Raw genomic sequence first — 20,061 nt, forward strand, 5'->3', positions numbered from 1 at the left:
TCCAAAAGTCCAACATCCCACTCTTTCGTTACCGGATTAATGAAGTCACTAACTCTCATATTAGGATGCATTACTGGCGCTATAGGGAGAGCTGGTCTCGCAGGGGTCGTTGGAATCCATGGATCCTCCCACACCTTGACTTCATAGCCTGAATGTATCTTCTGTCTGATTCCCGTTAAAAGCAACTTTCGCGCAGCAGAAATGTTAAACCACACATACGATGGACTGTTAGCAGAGTTTACTCTCAGTGGTGAACTCATTCTATAGTATCTTTTAAAACATTTTGTTTCATATTGTTGTGTTATGAACTTGTGTAATAATCTCTTTGTTCCTGAAAGGTAAATATTCTTTTTTTTTTAAATCAAAAATATAAGTTTTATGTTTTAGGTATGTTTTGTTAGCTAATAATGATAAATTATACTTCGAAAAATAATTGTACTTCTTAAAATCTTATTGGTTTAAAATAATTAGAAATTGTTAAACACAAAGATAATATATTTATTATCAAAATTTAATATATCTTCTTAATATGTGTAAAAAATATAAACTTGTACTCCCTCCTATTTTTTTAAATGACATTTTAGTATTTTTATTTTATTCTACTATAGTTGACGTTTCCAAAATTCTAGGCAAAAAATGACCAAATTTGACTTATTTTAACCCTATTTGTCGTAATAATGGCCGGAGTAAATCAAGTATATATAAAAGGTTAAAATAGGTATTGTGTAAGTAGCCTAAATTTGTGTGAAATATTCTAAAGAGTCATTTAAAAGATACCAAAGAGAGTATAATTTAGCAACATAGGGAGTATTAAGTACTCTTCCTTCCGTTTCATATTAAGTATCATTGTAGATAATTTTTTTCGTTATAAAAATAAGTGTCATTTTCGATTTTTAATACAAAATTTATTAATTTTATTCAATAATTTATTTTTTTATTGGTTGAAATATGTTTAGGTGTATAGGTAGTGATGTTTTTATATAGAAAATATAGAAAATTAATCGTTTTCTTAATCAGTGTGCACAAATCTGAAATGACACTTAAAATGAAACAGAAGAGTATCTTTTAATTAATAAGTGCTCTCACAGTCTCACGTTCAAGAAAAGTAATAAATGGAACATAAAAATCATCTTAGTCTCCTCGATAACTCTTCGTGATTAGGAACACGCCACGACTATGATGAGGAGATTCAAGCCATTTAAAGTAGTTAGTAGCTAAACAAAGTATAAATTTTAGTTAATTTATAATACTCTCTGTTTAACATTATAATTAATTTTAGTTAAGATTAAGAAAAATATCTTTTTATGGTTAGCATCTAATTGAAGAGACAAGTGACCCATGATAAATAACGTTTCCATATTTGATTTTAAAATTTTGTTTAAATATTTTTTTATCCCTTTACTTTTTGCATTAAGCTTCGAAAACTACTTATATTGTAAGAAATATGATTTTTAACATAAAAACTCCTCAAGTATGTTTCATTTGGATATAAACCCTTCAATTAATGATTCAATTTATAAATCCCTCAATTCAGTTTGTTTAACGAATTGACCGCTCCCGTTAATTGTACTGTTTAACAATACGATGTGTTTTGACTATTTTGTAAACTATATGATATCTTAATAAAACAATACAACATTAACTTAAAACAGCAAGTAGTTTAAACTCACGAGTTATAACATCTCTAAATCCCTAACATCCCCAATTATCAAAACACAGATGACGAACCCTAGTTTCTCAGACTGAGGGATTATCAAGTTTCATTTGTGAGATTCGAGAGAGAGGGAATTCGACAGAGGCTTAGAGAGTCCTTTAGTGTTTTGTGTATTCTGTGTCAAAATTGCAAAACGAAAAGTCAAGGAATCATGAGGCAAACAGAAAGAAGAGGGTGAAAGAGTTGTCTGCAATCACTACAAGAAAACACGCTGAATTCCGACGGAGATTCCGACGGATCTCAATGTCGTCGGACTTTTTTGACGGAATACTGACCAATTTCTGACGAAAACCAAAAATTTGAAGTTGTCGGAATTCCGTCGGCCATTTCCGACGGAATTACGACGAAACATGGGTCGTCGGAATATACCGACGAACTTCCGACGACATTCCGATTAACAGTACATTCGTCGGTATTCCGTCGGAATTTTCCGACGAATTTCCGACGAACTATGTGACCGTTGCCGACAAATATATATGACCGTTGTATAGCCGTTTGAGATTAGAAAATACCGACGGAATTCCGACGGACTTCTTTACTTCCGTCGGAATTTCGTCGGTAAGTCGTCGGAGGGCCGTAAGCAATTTCCTATAAATACAGCCCCTCCTCATTCAACTCATTCACACTTCATTCTCTCTTCATTCTCTTTAGTCATAACAATTCCGTGAAAATCATGTCTTCGGAAGTTTATTATCGTTCGTGGATGGATAAACCTCATTTGGATCCGAACACCAATTTGCTTACGGAAGAATACGTTCAAGGGATTGGAGAATTCATGAGGCTTGTTCAACAGCAACCGGATGCAAAAAGTGGTATGTTAAGATGTCCCTGCTCTACTTGCAATAATAATAAGGTTATAAAAGAATTTGATGTTTGGACTCATTTGTATATGAAAAGGTTTTCACGTAATTATAAAGTTTGGTACCTTCATGGGGAAACTAGTTATGAATATGGTAATACTAGCGAACCTCAGCCTGTTAGTGAACTTCAGCCTGATATTAGGTTAGAAGAATCTAGAACTGATATAGATTATGGTGTAGGTACGGAGCAGATGGTACATGATCATTATAGAGGGGAAGAACCAAATCCCGAATCTAGGAGATTTTTTGACATGTTGGATGCTGGAAAACAACCTTTGTATCAAAATTGTAGAGATGGTCATTCAGTCTTATCATCTGCAACTAGATTAATGGGTATTAAGACAGACTATAATTTGGCTGAAGAAAATATGGATGCGATTACTGATTTTGTCAAAGGTATTCTACCTGAGGATAACCTTGCACCGGGTTCATACTACGAGGTTCAGAAACTTGTTGCCGGTCTTCCACTACCGTACGAAGTGATAGATGTATGTATTGACAACTGCATGATCTACTGGAGAGCGGATGGGACACGGAATGTATGCAAATTTTGTGGGAAACCTCGTTATCAGGAGACGAGGGGAAGAGTTCCGATCCCATTCAAAAGAATGTGGTATTTGCCTTTGACGGAAAGATTGAAGAGGTTGTATCAGTGTGAGCGCACAGCAAAAGCAATAAGATGGCATGCAGAGCATTCCACAAATGGTGAGATTAGACATCCTTCAGATGCGAAGGCTTGGAAACATTTCCAGTCAACATATCCAGAATTTGCGGAAGAGAGAAGAAATGTTTATCTTGGATTATCTACTGATGGTTTCAGCCCATTTGGAAAGCATGAAAGACAGTATTCTCTATGGCCAGTTATTGTGACACCGTACAACTTACGGCCGAGCTTGTGCATGCGACGAGAGTTTTTGTTTCTCTCAATTCTCGTCCCCAGGCCAGATCATCCTAAAAGATCACTAGATATGTTTCTTCAACCACTGATATATGAGTTGCAACAACTATGGGCGCAACCCTCTTTCTTCCTTCTTCATTATTTCCGCCTCTCTCTCAAAGACGATCTCTCTCCGGCGATTTCTCCATCTCTCCGGCGATTCCGGCCCTTCTCCACCTCTCTTCACCGGCGAATCCTCTTCTCACCCTCATATCTCTTCCCCAAACCCCAAATCATGTAAGAATCATCCCAAACCTTCTTTTATATCAATTGTTTAGGGTTTTGGAAGTTAGATCTCGGATTTTAGGTTGTTTGATTGAAAATTTTAGGATTGAATGGATAGTTTAGGATATATAAGTTAGGATTGTTGTTTTTTTTTGGGATTTTTTTTTTGTTAAAATTCAAAACGTTTTAATATTTTTAAAACATTTTTTGATTTTTAAAAACGTTTTTCAAGTTTCCAATAATGAAATATATATAATAAAACGTTTTTAATTTTTTTTTAAAATATTTAACAACATTTTTCTACATTTATACATTTTTTATAATTTTATATACATATATATATATATATAAATCATGTATAATAAAATTTTTAAAATTTTTATTATTTTTTATAAGTTTCCACTAATAAACTATGTATAGTAAAATGTTTTTTAGAAAATTTTAAAAATATTTAACAACATTTCTCTACATTTATAAATTTTTTATAATTGTGTATACATATATATATATATATATATAAATCATGTATAATAAAAAAATTTAAATTTTTTATTATTTTTATAAGTTTCTAGTAATAAACTATGTATAATAAAAGGTTTAATAGCTTTTTTTAAAACGTTTATAAAACCTTTTGTAAATATATAAATGAAAACATTAAAAATAGAAATGATTTGAAAATATTTTTGATGTATTAATTTTTTTTTTAGGGCCGAGGATGAACCCCGCCCCGCAGCCCGTCTTCGACGTAGTTCGGTGAGCAGTTCCCGTGCATCGTGATCGTCTCATGAACAAAACTCGGTTCCCGCATATATTCCCGCTCCAGCTCCCGCTGCCCCTCGCGCTGCTGCTCAACAGGATCCGGGGGTCATGCCAGTTCAACTATTGGTTCAACAACCAGGTCGAGAGCATCTCCCGGTTCTCCAACCCAACCCACGACGAGGACATAGCACTTGGTTAGTATTTTTTTTATTTGTACCATTATGTTTTTTTCCTTTAATTAACTTGCTAACTTGTATTTTTTTTAAAGGTTCACCAAGTCGAAAAATGGCATTAGCCGGAGCATCAACCAGATGATGTACTCCATGCTCCGTTTTGGATATCCAAAGTGGAGTGTGATCCCTTCCGACGAACGAGAGTTGTGTTTTCGTCAGTTTGCGGTATAGTAACTCTTCATTTTTTTAAAGTTTTTACATTTGTTTAAATATATTTACTTATTAAATTATGTTTGTTTTGTAGCAAGAGTTCAACTGGCACTCCGATCTTACGGAAACAGTCCGTAAGAAATTCAACGAAAAGGCCATGGACTCTTATACGAAGCAGATAAACGCGTGGAAGACAGTATGGGAGAAGAACAAGAGGCCACGGTTCATCAACGGGACGGTGTGGGAGCAGTTGATAGCTCATTGGGAGAAGGAAGAAACTGCAGAGACGTCTTCTAGGAACTCCAAGAACCGGAAGAGCGATCGTGGCGGGAAAGGTATGTATGTGCACAACCTCGGCGCTTGCTCTATGTCGACTAAGGAGGATGAACTTGTAAGTTTTTTATTATTATTTATCTTTATATTTTTTAAATAAATATTTTATATATTCCTTGGCTAATAATGGCGGTTTTTTTAGATCGAAGCAAATGACGGTAATCCCGTTGATCATCTCCAACTCATTAAGGTGGCTCACACTAACAAGACGACGGGTCAAATATTTCAGGACTCCGTGATCAAAGGTGTCGTTGATTTGGTGGAAGCTGAAATAGTATCTCAATCTCAGCCTCTCTCTGATGACGGCGATTATACGGGAGCTTCAACCAACTTGTCTCTATTGCAAATAAATGAGATGGTTGAAAAGGTAATTTTTTTATTAATATATTTTTTTTTATAATGTCGATTACTAACTTGTCCCTATTTACTAACTTTAAATATTTTTGTAGGCGGTTCCTAAAAGGAAAGGAGGCCGTTTAGTTGGGTTGGCCCGCCGTGCTTCTTCATATCCGGCATCTTCTTCGCAAGCTCCGTATGCCGATCCCATGATTCTCGAGGAGATACATGACAAAGATGAACGGATTGGGCATTGGAGGAGCAGAACACCACTATCCTTTCTGAGAATGCCACTATCCGTTCGGAGAATGCCACTATCCTTGCTGAGTTGGCATCCCAGAAGAAGTTCAACACCGAGATAATGCAGAAGCTAGATCGTTTGATGTCTTCGAGTTCATCTTAGTTTTTTCAGCTTTTTAAAACTTTCTGAATGTTTTTTTTTCTATTTCGGTTTGTATGAATTTTAAACTTTCTGAATGTTTTTTTTTCTATTTCGGTTTGTATGAATTTAAATTCTATAATATTATTAGTTTTAAATTTCTGATTTTTTTAATTTATTAATTAATTTTTAATATAAAAAATAAATAAAAATGCAAGATTAATTCGTTTTTAAAATTGGTATATTCCGACGAACTCTGGGCGTCGGAATATACCGACGGACAACGGTTCCTCGGAATATACCGACGAACCAACATCCGTCAGAATTTACCGACGAATCAATATCCGTCGGAATATACCGACGAACAAATATCCGTCGGTATATTCTGACGAACCAATGTCCGTCGGCATATTCCGACGAACCAACGTCCGTCGGAATATACCGAGGAATCCACTACGTCGGAATTGTCCGAGGAACGTTCTCCGTCGGTACTTAGTTTTTCCGATGAACTCTGGTCTCGTGTGTCCGCATCGTAATATCGTCGGAACTTCGTCAGAATGACGTTTCTCGGTATTCGTCAGAAAGTCGTCCGAAGTTCTGACGAAATTCCGACGAATTTTTTTTTTCCGACAAAACGATAGTGACAGACAGGTTCGTCAGAAATTCGTCGGAATCGGTCTATTCCGACGAATTTCTGACGATTTCGGCCATCAGAATCCCCATGTTTTCTTGTAGTGAATTGGAGGATTAGCCTATTTTGATGTTGTTATTTAGGATTATCTCAGCTTAAGCTCATTAGAACCTTATTTTGGTGTGTCATTTTGTCTCGGCTAAAGGTCATTAGAGCCTTCTTTAGGTGTTTCATTTTGTTATTAAGACTTATGTATGTTATGAACTGTGTCTCCGCTTCTCTCCTGCAATTGAAAGCTTTGGACAGGTTTGGTCCCTTTTACAGTTCTTGTGATCTTGTTAATACTCTTGTACACGACAACATATAGGCTGCAGTGAAAGATGATTCGTTCGCATACATACAAGGTTTCAAGCTAGTGTTCTCTTCAGAGTACTGAATAGCAATAAATTCTTTTCTAACATATATAACTATATAAGTCTTATGAGCTAACAATCGACATAAGCAAATGTTCAGAAAAAACAAAAAAAAAACAATCGACATGAAACACAAAAACCAGTTGAGTGTTGTCATTTCGAACTCGTTTGGGTTCGGTGGACATAACTCGATCGTCGCTTTCTGTGCCTTCAAACCCTGATTTCCTCAGACCCTTTAGATCCTTTGCTCCATCTGTTGGAACACCACCGTCTCCTTCGCAGCTTCTTGGTTCACAAGTTAATTTGAGCCTTTCTTCCTTTCAGCTTTTTGTTCTTATTGGTCATTGTTATTTTTGTCAACTCGTATGGTCATTGAGGTGTTGAGAATTCAGATTTTGCTTCTACAATCTGTACGGAATGTTGTATCTTAGTTTGTTTCATATTTGCCTGGTTTTATAAACTTCTTTTTGTCACTGCATACATAAACAGAACCATGAATTTGTAGCAAAAAGAAAAAAAAAGAAAATGATATATAAAAACCGTGACGTTTTTCGGTCATTTAGTGAAAAACGCTGCATTTTATACTTAACGACAAATCACAGTATTTAACGTACCGTAGACGGAGGGGTCGATTTGTTAAAAATACAGACTTGAGGGGTTTATACATTAAATCATTAATTGAGGGGTTTATATCCTAATGAAACATACTTAAGGGTTTTTTATGTTAAAAATCCTAAGAAATATTCAATACTCACTACAAGAAAACATAATCTTAACGAGGGCGGTTTTCTTCGTTATTTCGTCGTAAAAGAGGCTTTACGACGAATTAGCGAGGAAACGCGTTTGCTCGTTACACGTCCGTCGTAACACATATTTCCTCGCTAATTCGTCGTAACTTAGCGACGAATATATTTCGTCGTAAAGACGAAGTAGAACGATTCGTCGTAAAGACGTTGCTACAATTCCTCGTAAGGACGTCGCTACAATTCCTCGTAAATAACTCGAAAACAGTTCCTCGTAATCTACACGTAAATACCTTGAAAGATTTTCCTCGCAAAATACACGTAACAACCACAAAATGATTTCCTCGTAAAATGGTCGTAAACATTTCCTCGTTATTTCTTCGTAAATAATTCCTCGTAAAATACTCGTAAACTGTTTCTCGTTATTTCCTCGTAAGATTTCCACGTAAAGAGGTCGTACATTAGCTACGAATTTACTTCGTTTTTATTATTTTACAGAATTTTAAAATATAATTAAAAAATAATTAAAATTATTTAATTTAATAATAAATTAAAATTCAAAATAAAAATAAATTCATATGAAAATATTTTATAAATAAATAAGTTTTGAATTTATATAATACAACAACAAAAAAAAATCTAAGGGTCGTTCATCGCCCGGTAGAATTCATCACTCCTCCTCGTAACATCCGCCTCGTTATGTACGTCGTCGGATGACTCGCCATGAATGGGATGTTGTTGTCGCATGTTCCTCAACATGGACTCTCATTCCGGATTTGTGGCCGCAATAACGTCCAAGAAGTCCTCGACTCCACCCATACGAGATTTTGTCGCGGTCAACTCGTTACGCAGCTGAGCGGACTCTCTACGCAGCTCCGTGACTTCATCATCCCGTCGCTGACCATAAGACGATGTCGCTCTCGGAACATCGTTGACGGAACCAATACCTAACGTCCGTCCCTTTTTTTTAGGGACAACCTTAAAAACAAAAAATAAATATAGTAAGTAAATATTTAAATTTAAATTAAATGAATAATTAAAAATTAATTTTTTTGAAAATTTACCTCCTCGTAAATCTTATCCACTTCAAGTGTGGATAAGGTGACGGGTAATCCGTCGGTAGACTGCTGGGTCAGCTGAGTCTGGCGGTTTTCAACCCGAGCAACTACGTCGTTGTAGATTTGCTCGGACTTGCCATCTACAAATACGCCCGCCTTGTTCTTGTGGGTCCTCTCGTAAAGTTCCATAAGAGACGGGAGATGTCCCGTCTCTTTGGCCTAAAAAACAGTTAAGAAAGTTAGAATAAATTAATATAATTATTAAAAAAATTATTTAATAAAATATTTAATTACCATTTCCAAACGGACACCGGCGTGGGGGTTTTTGGCCCGTAGTGTGAAGCATCGGCCCGTTCCCGTGCTCATCGACCGTGTTACGGGAGTTAGAGCAAGCCTGGGCGATTCTAATCGAATCAGGAAGGCGCCAATAACGGATGAGGCCATCCCACACGTCCGTGGTGAGCTCAGCGGGTTTGCCACGCTCATACCCCTTCACGATCCAGTCACCCTTCCAGTTGGAGACCGTGTCCAACAAGCGAACTTTCGCTTTCGCGTTAAACTTCTTCCTCACCCTCTCAGTGATCCCCAAAGCCCAATTATATTTTTGCTGTTGGAAAAAATAAATTAACAATTAGTTTTTTAGAAAGTATATATATAAATCATGAAAAAATTAAAATATATATAATTAATTAATAGAAACTTACAGCGTAAATTTTGAACCACGTCTTTCTGACGTAGTGAGGCGTCTTACTCCAGTTTGGATGTGCCATGGAGAAGTAACCCTTGATCGTGTCGGTTACGTCCGATGCAAGACATCCGTCAACCCCTCACCTGGAAAATACAAATTTAAAATATAAATTATTTTTTAATGTTATAAAAGATATTTAAACGAATTAAAAAAATTAATGCAACATACCACAACGTTCCGTCCGGTCGGTCTGGGTCGATGACTGGTAAACCTTCTCTGCCTGGCAGACTGAGAATGTCCTCTACCGTGTACTGCGAGTAAGGAGCACTCGGAGGCACCATCAGATCAGGATGAATATCAGCGACCATCGGAGGTGCCATCGGAGGAGGCACAGGAGGAGGCATCGGAGGAGGCACATGAGGAGCCGATGGTGCACTAGAAGAAGTAGACCCAGAGACTCTCTGAGTGTACTGAGTCTCGGGGACAATCTCCTGGCCCGAAGAACTGGGAGCGGAAGAAGAGGCCGGGTCTAAACGACTACCCGGCTCACCGAAGATCTCTCTGTAATGGGCAGTAAGTCTTCCTTTTCGAACCTGAAAAAAAAATGAAATTTTTAAAATTAACATCAACAATATATTTTCCAACATTATCCACCTAATCAACACTAAATAACATAAAATCCGCAAACCTATCTAAATTCCCTATACTAACCACTTAATCTATCCTAAACTAACCAAATTAGAGAGGAATCAGAGAGGCTTACCATTGCTACGAAATGGAGAGGAAGTAGAGAGGAAGTAGAGAGGAAAGAAAGAGTGAGCGGTCGGGTGTATATATAAGATTACATGTCGTCGCAAATTCGTCGTAAATTTACGACGAAATAGCGAGCAGTTACAAAGGCCCGTGTTTTTTTTACGAGGAAATGGCGAGGAATCACAAAGGCCCGTGTTTTTCTTTTCGTGGACTTTATGACGATTTTGCTTACGTGGAATTAACGTGATTTATGTTTAAATCTTTTTACGTGGTCTTTACGACGATTTCATCCTACGTGGAATTAACGAGTGTTATGTTTAAATCCCTAGAACCCCAAACCTGAAACCCGAAACCCCAAACCCCAAACCCCAAACCCGAAACCCGAAACCCCAACCCCGAAACCCCAAACCCGAAACCCGAAACCCGAACCCCCATCTTTAATTTTCTACTTCATATATTCCAAACCCCCATCTTTAATTTTCTACTTCATATATCCCTAGAACCCCAAACCCGAAACCTGAAACCCGAAACCCGAAACCCCAAACCCGAAACCTGAAACCCGAAACCCGAAACCCGAAACTCCAAACCCCATATTCCTTATTTTCTACTTCATATATTCCAAACCCCCATCTTTAATTTTCTACTTCATATATTCCAAACCCCAAACCCGAAACCCGAAACCCCAAACCCGAAACCCGAAACCCCAACCCCGAAACCCGAAACCCGAAACCCGAAACCCCAAACCCGAAACCCAAAACTCAAAACCCCAAACCCGAAACACCAACCCCGAAACCCGAAACTCGAAACCCGAAACCCTAAACCCCAAACCCGAAACCCGAAACCCCAAACCCGAAACCCCAAACCCGAAACCCGAAACCCCATATTCCTTATTTTCTACTTCATATATTCCAAACCCCCATCTTTAATTTTCTACTTCATATATTCCAAACCCCATATTTAATTTTAGGTTTCGTTGTTATTTCCTCGTTGTCTTACGTGGTTTTTACGACGATTTAATCCTACGTGGACTTTACGACGATTTCATGCTACGTGGACTTTACGACGATTTCATCCTGCGTGGACTTTACGACGATTTCATCCTGCGTGGACTTTACGACGATTTGTGCTTACTTGGAATTAACGAGTGTTATGTTTAAATCCCTAAAATCAGAAACCCCAAACCCCAACCCCCAAACCCCATACCCTAAACCCGAAACCCGAAACCCGAAACCCGAAACCCCAAACCCCAAACCCGAAACCCGAAACCCGAAACCCGAAACCCGAACCCCCATCTTTAATTTTCTACTTCATATATCCCTAGAACCCCAAACCCGAAACCCGAAACCCGAAACCCGAAACCCGAAACCTGAAACCCGAAACCCGAAACCCGAAACCCCAAAACCCATATTCCTTATTTTCTACTTCATATATTCCAAACCCCCATCTTTAATTTTCTACTTCATATATTCCAAACCCCAAACCCGAAACCCGAAACCCCAAACCCGAAACCCGAAACCCCAACCCCGAAACCCGAAACCCGAAACCCGAAACCCGAAACCCGAAACCCCAAACCCGAAACCCGAAACTCAAAACCCCAAACCCGAAACCCCAACCCCAAAACCCGAAACCCGAAACCCTAAACCCCAAACCCGAAACCCGAAACCCCAAACCCGAAACCCCAAACCCGAAACCAGAAACCCCATATTCCTTATTTTCTACTTCATATATTCCAAACCCCCATCTTTAATTTTCTACTTCATATATTCCAAACCCCATATTAATTTTAGGTTTCGTCGTTATTTCCTCGTTGTCTTACGTGGTTTTTACGACGATTTAATCCTACGTGGACTTTACGACGATTTCATGCTACGTGGACTTTACGACGATTTCATCCTGCGTGGACTTTACGACGATTTCATCCTGCGTGGACTTTACGACGATTTGTGCTTACGTGGAATTAACGAGTGTTATGTTTAAATCCCTAGAATCAGAAACCCCAAACCCCAAACCCCATACCCTAAACCCAAAACCCCAAACCCGAAACCCGAAACCCTAAACCCGAAACCCCAAACCCGAAACCCGAAACCCGAACCCCCAAACCCCCATCTTTAATTTTCTACTTCATATATTCCAAACCCCCATCTTTAATTTTCTACTTCATATATCCCTAGAACCCCAAACCCCGAAACCCGAAAGCCCAAACCCGAAACCCAAAACCCAAAACCCGAAACCCGAAACCAAAAACCCGAAACCCCATATTCCTTATTTTCTACTTCATATATTCCAAACTCCATCTTTATTTCCATTCCAAACCACAATTCCCACATTTGCTTATTCATAAAACAAACTCCCAGCATTACCTTATTCATAAAACAAACCCCACATTATCTTATTCATAAAACAAACTCCCTCATCTTATTCATAAAACAAATACATCAATCGGATACATCGACATTCTCGTCATCACTAGAAACATCATCATTTTCATTAAACTCGTCTTCAACAGCTTCGTCTGTGGCATCATCGGTAAGATCTTCGTACTCGTGATTATGCGGATCAATGAGAAGGATGTCATCAATTTCTTGTTCAGGTTCCTCGACTTCATTTATCTGTTCTTCTTGCAATGGTAGTTCTTCTCCACTGATGATTCGTCCTCGAGGTGTAACTTTGATCACTGCTAACCAATTTATACCTGAATCTCTCATCCGAGGGTATGGAAGGAAGCTAACTTGGTCTGCTTGTGAAGCTAAGATGAAAGGCTCGAATTTGTTGTACCTTCGTCCACCATTGACATCAACTACACCGAATTTGTTAGACCGAACACCTCTGTTGACGACGGGGTCGAACCATTCACATTTGAAGAAGACGCATTTCAGCTTCAGTATCCCTGGAAATTCGACTTCAATAATCTCCGTCAAGATCCCGTAGAAATCTGTTTCCCCTTTCACACATATTCCATAGTTACTGGTCGCCCGCTGTCTACCATAGTCATATGTATGAAAAGTATAGCCTCGTGTGAAATACATCTGTGATGTGGTGACCTTTACAAGTGGAGATTGAATTACTTCGTGTAACCACTTAGGATAATCTGCATCGTCGTCGTCATAATCAACCTGCAAAAATAAAGAGAATGTTAATGAAATACAGATAATGTATGAAAAAAAAGTTTTAGTTAATACCTGATTCCGCAACCACTTAATGAAGTGTTGATCTTTCCTTTTGTCTACGTCACTTGTGGATATACCAGGAAATGTTTCTTCGACTTGAGAAACAAATAGGCTGTAAAATCACATTTTATAGGAATGAATCTCTCGCAATTAAACAATTAATTATACTTATATGTGTTTCGAAGTGTCAATATATGTTACCTTTCAAAATAACGCATCAATGGATCTTCGCAATTGAGTAGAATATAGGTGTGTGCACTATGAGCGTCTTCTTCACTCGACCACCAAACCTCTTTACACTTCCCACCGAGTCGCCCAATCTGGCTAAAGATGTCTGGAACACCAGCAACTGCATATGTTGGCGCAACACCACCATCATCATATCTTCTTGGAGCTCTTCTCCGTGTACGTACTTTTGACGCAAAGTAGTACGATGTGAAGTGAGAAACTTCTTCCGTCAAACTTCCAGCAATTATAGAACCTTCAACTTTGGCGAGGTTCTTTGCTTTTCCCTTCAAATATTTCATGGCTCGCTCATACTGATACATCCATCCGTAATGTACAGGTCCACGAAGCAATGCCTCATATGGGAGGTGGACAGCTATATGCTCCATGACGTCAAAAAATCCGGGAGGAAATATCTTCTCCAAGTTGCACAATAAGATGGGAATGTTCTCCTGAAGCTGTTCCACAACTTCTTCTTTAAGAGTGCGTGTGCTCAGATCCCTGAAAAATGCTCCAATGCCTTTTATATTAAAAAAAAATAAACACATTGTTAGTCATATATTATTTTGTAAATTATTGTGATATAATACACTACGTACCTGCAAGTGCTTCATGTACGTTTGTTGGAAGTAGCTCCGCAAATGCAAAGGGCAGTAGTCGTTGCATAAATACATGACAATCATGACTCTTCATCCCGGAGAACTTTTGACCCTTTTCAACACATCTAGAGAGATTCGAAACATACCCATCGGGGAACTTCACTTCTGATGCCACCCAGTTGAACAACACCGACTTTTTTTCTGAAGATAATCTGAATATCGGAACGGGAACTTGTCCATTGCTTTTAATATGTAACTCGCTTCTTGAGCAAATATCCGGCAAGTCCAACCTCGATTTTATGTTGTCTTTTGTCTTCCCTGGGACATTCAATATTGTATTCATGATGTTCTCAAAGAAATTCTTCTCTATATGCATCACATCGAGGTTGTGGCGCAGAAGAAGATCCTTCCAATATGGCAACTCCCAAAATATACTCTTCTTGTGCCAGTTGTGATGAACACCGTAAGAATCTGGCATATTACGAGGGACATGCCAATTACCACCCCAACGAACTGTTTCGTTAGCTCCGTAGTAGTCGATTTGCGCTTCAATTTGTTCTCCAGTTAGATATGGAGGAGGAGTGTCTCTCACAACCCTTTTGTGCCTAAACAAATTCTTGTTTCTTCGGTAAGGATGGCCAATAGGAAGAAATCGACGGTGACAATCAAACCAACTTGTCTTCCTACCATTCTTCAGTTGAAACGCATCTGTCGTTCCATTACAATATGGACAAGCTAATCTCCCATGTGTAGTCCATCCAGACAACATCCCATAGGCAGGGAAATCACTTATGGTCCACAAAAGCATCGCTCGCATCGTAAAATTCGTCTTCGTTGAACAGTCATACGTCCTCACCCCTGTTGACCACAAATCCTTCAACTCTTTTATCAGTGGTTGTAGGAAAACATCCAGGGACCTTTTTGGATGGTTCGGACCAGGTATTAATATGGTCAAGAATAGTAACTCCCGTTGCATGCACATCTCCGGTGGCAGGTTGTATGGAGTAAGAAAGACTGGCCACAATGAATATTGTCTCCCTGACATTCCGAACGGACTAAATCCATCTGTGCATAATCCGAGATACACATTCCGAATATTGCTAGCGAAATCTGGATGTACTTTGTTGAAATGTTTCCAGGCTCTTGCATCTGATGGATGAGTCATCTCACCATCCGTCTGAGTATGCTCGGCATGCCATCTCATCTTTCCAGCAGTCTGCTCTGATTGATACAATCTTTTCAATCTGTCTGTAATTGGTAGGTACCACATCCTTTGGTACGGTACCCTATTACGTCCCCGTCCTTGCGGCTTGAATCGTGGCTTCTTGCAGAATCGACATTCTTCTAGCTTCTCATCATCTCCCCAATAGATCATGCAGTTGTCGATGCAAACATCTATCATCTCCGAAGGCAACCCAAGACTATAAACCAGTTACTGAATCTCATAATAAGAATCAGCAGACACATTGTCTTCCGGCAAATACTCTTTAAACAAGTCCGCCCATTCGTTCATGCAACTTTCAGGTAGATTGTGATCAGTTTTAATATTCATCATTCTAGCAGCTAACGACAATTTAGAGAGACTTTCTCTACAACCACTGTAAAGTGGTTGATTCGCCAAGTTTAACATTTCGTAAAACTTTTTTGCATCTATATTAGGTTCTTCATCTCCATCATGAGCTACGAATGCATCAGCTACCATATCATGAACCCTATCATAATCTACCATCTCCTCCTGCTGGTAACTATGTTCATTATGCAAATGATGATCAACCGGTTCTTTTTCCTGAAAATTGCTATTACTACTACTAGCTTCATTCTGATCATAATTAAAATCTTCTCCATGTTGAAACCAGATATAGTAATTTGCCGTGAAACCTCTATTTATTAAATGCTTCCAAACATTTTCACGGTTTGCCAGTTTCGAATTGTTGCATTTCCGACAAGGACAGAACATCTTACCACTTTCTTGGGCGAGCGGTGTTGAATCTGCTTGATGCATAAATGTCTCCAGACCCGCAAGGTATTCTTTCGTCACTCTCCCGTTAGCATCTCTATGCATATACATCCACTTCCGCAACTCGTAAATATTCCCGGAGCCAGCCATTTTTTTTCTTTCACGTTTTTTGTTGTTGGTGTGTTTAAAATGATGTTTAAACATCCATATTTATAGGAAAATTTGAATCTGGTAGTTGTAATTTTGCTATGAATTTACGACGAAAATTAATTAGGTGGGCAAAAAAAACGTGTAACACCTATAAAGTTGGTGGATTCAAAAATTTTCTCGCTAAATACACGTAAACTATTCCCTCGTAAATACCACGCAAAGTTTACGTCGTATTTACGAGGAAATAGTTTTTCCTCGTAAAATACTCGTAAAGTTACATCCACTTTACGACGAAACAGTTTTGTCGTTACGTTACGAGGAAATAACGATGACTTTAGTTTTTCACGTAAATTCGTCGTAAACTCGACGCAAATTTATGAGGATTGTTTTTCCTCGTTAATTTTCTTCGTTAAGAATGTGTTTTCTTGTAGTCACTGCTTATATATTCAAACATATGAAGTATTATACCTGACGCATATCATTGATAAAAAAATAAATGTAAAATTTAGAATCCCTAATTGCTGATAACGAATGTCAGAATGTGTTTTCTTAAGTTATCAAAGTGTATATATATACTTTTTATTAGTTTTCTGGTTATACTTGTCATGAATTTTGAAAATACTCTTTAAGTCTGTTCAGCATATGTTATATTACTCAACTGTAACTAAAATTTTAATGGGAAATTTGTTTTTTAGGCCAAAAAAATATAACTATGTCCTATTAGGTTAATCTCATATAATTTATGTCCTATTAGTCTAAATAATTTCAAAATGACAATACTACCTTTAATTTCAATTAAAAATTTGAAATTACAATTAATAAAACAATGGTTAAATATTAAAATATAATTTTAACTAAAATGATTAAAAATCCCCAAAAAAAAACTAAAGTTCAAAGTTTTTTTTCTCAAAGGGATCGATCGATCCCGTAAGAAACCGTTCGATTAGAACTATCCGATCCTGATAAATATATCCAGAAAAACGAAAATATGCGGAGCATATACTGATCGACCAAGGCCAGGTCAAACGATTGCATAAGCTCAATCCTACTATGATCGTGCCCAGGTAAGTCTTCCAAATCGATTTCCTGGTTTTCGTCGGTTAAATCTGGTTTGATTTCCACTTGATTTGAACCGAACAAACACGAGCTGAACTCTTAAAACTCGATTTCTAATCAATCAAATCCATTTTCTCTTCTTCTTGAAGAACAAAGGGGAGAAGAAGATGGTGTGAAAAGAAGTTTCCAAATCGATGTTTTGATTTTTTTAATTTAAAAACTGATTTTATAAATCACGATTTTTTTTAAAAAAAATCGATTTAATAAATATAAAGAAACTGAATATTTCCAAATATTTTCTTCCCATATTTTTGGAACTGATTATCCTTATATGTAGAATCTGTATTCTACTATATGTAGAACACAGTAAACGTGTTTAAAATCGATTTCTACTAGTTTTAGATTTATAGTAATGTGCAGATTCCAATTTCTACAGGTTTTAGATTATAGTAATGTGTAGATTCCGGATTCTACAGATTTTAGAAGGATATGTTAAGCACAGAAAGTGTTTTCCAAATATTTTTTAGATTACTATTATTTACGTAAATCGCGTATTCTAAACATATTAGATTCAATGAAAAAAGTGGATTACATTTTCTACTGTGTAGAATGTCAATTCTACTTTTTGTAGAACAAAATATGAAATTATGCATTTTTTGGCATAAAAAAACAATTTTCCCAATTTTAATAGTTGTCTACTTTTGTTTGTGGTCAACTTTTTGGGGGTTTTATTAGACTCTAATTTTTAGGAAGACTTATATTCTTGTTTATGCTTTTTAAATCAAAATCTATCTGTTGGATCTGGAAATTTTCTTCCATATTAATTTCAAACTCTTCCATTATTCAACCTATGATTTGAAAAACACCTTAAATGTTTGGAAACTTTATAAGAGTTTTTCCGTCTGATTTCAAGAGTTTATGGTGATTTCTGTAAAATATTTCAAATTTAGTTTTACATGAAACTTTGGAAAACTTTATTTTTGATTTTATTTATATATCTCCATAACAACTTTAAATTCATCACAGTTCATCTAAAATGTCATCAAACTTGAATCATTCCAAATTTAACATTGAGTAACCCATATAGTTTATGTACTATTTAACCTGATTGCAATTTGTTATATTAATTGTTCAAAAAATTTGTTTATATAATATTATTATTAACAACACCGATCATTAATAGTTGATTACTAATTAGAACATTAAAATAAAAAACGACAAAATAAACATACAATTTTCGTTATGCTAAATAAAACTGCAACTATTACACCAATTTTTGTTGTGAGGCAGAAAATATAAATGACACTGAAAACTAAGAAGGGTAAATAGAGGGACGTGGACGATGAAGTTTGTTATTTTTATGAGAGGAAGAGTGGTGAAGTTGCAGTCGTTTTTCAGCAAAGCTATCACTGTTTCGCATAATCCAGAATCTTTCAATCTCTTCTGGCTGTCTTCCTGGCACTCGTCCTGCTATTAAATCCCACCTAACATAAAAAAAAAATACACAAATTACACCCTTTTCTATTTAGTTTGTAGGCATTAAAATTTTATTTTGTCAATTGTAGAGCCAGCCAATCATTTATTCATAAATACTTATCGATGAAGAAAGCAAATTAGGTTTCTTGCTTCATATATCAATGTATATGTACGTATATAATTTAATGAACGTGAAAGCTTTACTTAAATGTTTTTTAAGAAAATTAGTGGACACCATGTGCTTTCCACTACAACATTGTACACTGTACAACTACAAACGTAAGTACATGCCTAAATTAGCGTATGTTTGCTTAGAAATACACAAGCATATTAAATTTATTTACCTATCAATGTATACAATATCATTTTTCTTTCGGTCGAGATAATCGACAGAAAAACAATTAAGAAGATGATGAAGAAAGAAATTGTTACCTATCACCGACAAGTCTATACATTCGAAGGATGATATCTTCTTCTTGTTCTGTCATATTGATAAACTTCCATTCGATGCTGCTCACTTCTGCACATATATTTTCAACCAATTAAACTCAAACAAATATTAAATAGGATGATATCTTCTTCTTGTTCTGTCATATTTATAAACTTCTATTCGATACTGCTCACTTCTGCACATATATTTTCATCCATTTAACTCAAACAGATATTAAATTAGTATAAATGATTTTTGGGTTAAATTTTAATACTAATCTTGATACTTTTAGTTACTTAGGACTTCCCTCGTTTAACTAATTTAGAAGTGAACATTTGCTTCGTTTCCACTCTACAGTCAATCACTAGGCCAAATCAGATTCTATGAACTAAATTCAACATAGAAGCCAGAAAATGCTTTCAAGATGTGCAAAAGCATCTATATTTTATTGCTTCTACCCATGAAAAATTACGTAAACAAGTAAATTCGAGGTAAGAACTAAATATAAGGGAATAGTGAGGGACCTTCAGAGTCTTCGAGAGTGACTTTGTGTTGTTTAGAACGGCGACGACGGTTGGTGTTATCCATGAGCTAGTCAGAATAAGGTAAATGAAATTTGAGGTCTTGGTGGAGAATGCAAAAAAAAATGTGAGAGATGAGAGTTTATAGAGAAAAAAAGAGGAGAGAGATGGAGAGGATAAAATGTCCAACGAACAGCCAAACTAAAAGTAAGATGCGTTGTGTGGTCTTTGTTGACATCTTACCCTTTGTGTAGACTTGTCGTTGACA

The 20,061-nt window shown here is 36.9% G+C and overlaps 1 protein-coding gene across 1 annotated transcript; it reads right to left on the minus strand.

The window, feature by feature from the left end:
* Positions 1 to 18,493: 18,493 nt before the first annotated feature.
* Positions 18,494 to 20,061, minus strand: LOC106419422 (transcription factor TRY-like). Its single transcript, XM_013860206.3, has 3 exons — positions 19,797 to 20,061; positions 19,275 to 19,362; positions 18,494 to 18,850 (listed from the first exon to the last, which is right to left on the minus strand). Exons 1-3 carry the CDS (start codon positions 19,858 to 19,860, stop codon positions 18,679 to 18,681), a joined length of 324 nt encoding a protein of 107 aa, XP_013715660.2. The 5' UTR covers positions 19,861 to 20,061; the 3' UTR covers positions 18,494 to 18,678.

This window comes from Brassica napus, chromosome C2, assembly GCF_020379485.1.
Source record: "Brassica napus cultivar Da-Ae chromosome C2, Da-Ae, whole genome shotgun sequence".
Lineage (NCBI taxonomy): Eukaryota > Viridiplantae > Streptophyta > Magnoliopsida > Brassicales > Brassicaceae > Brassica > Brassica napus.

Bases quoted from the DNA above. Each gene is read 5' to 3' on its own strand.
- LOC106419422 (XM_013860206.3), bottom strand. From the start codon at position 19,860: ATGGATAACACCAACCGTCGTCGCCGTTCTAAACAACACAAAGTCACT. The intron at 19,363-19,796 runs GTCCCTCACTAT...ATATATGTGCAG, and splicing joins CACTCTCGAAGACTCTGAAG to AAGTGAGCAGCATCGAATGG. The intron at 18,851-19,274 runs GTAACAATTTCT...TTTTTATGTTAG, and splicing joins TATAGACTTGTCGGTGATAG to GTGGGATTTAATAGCAGGAC.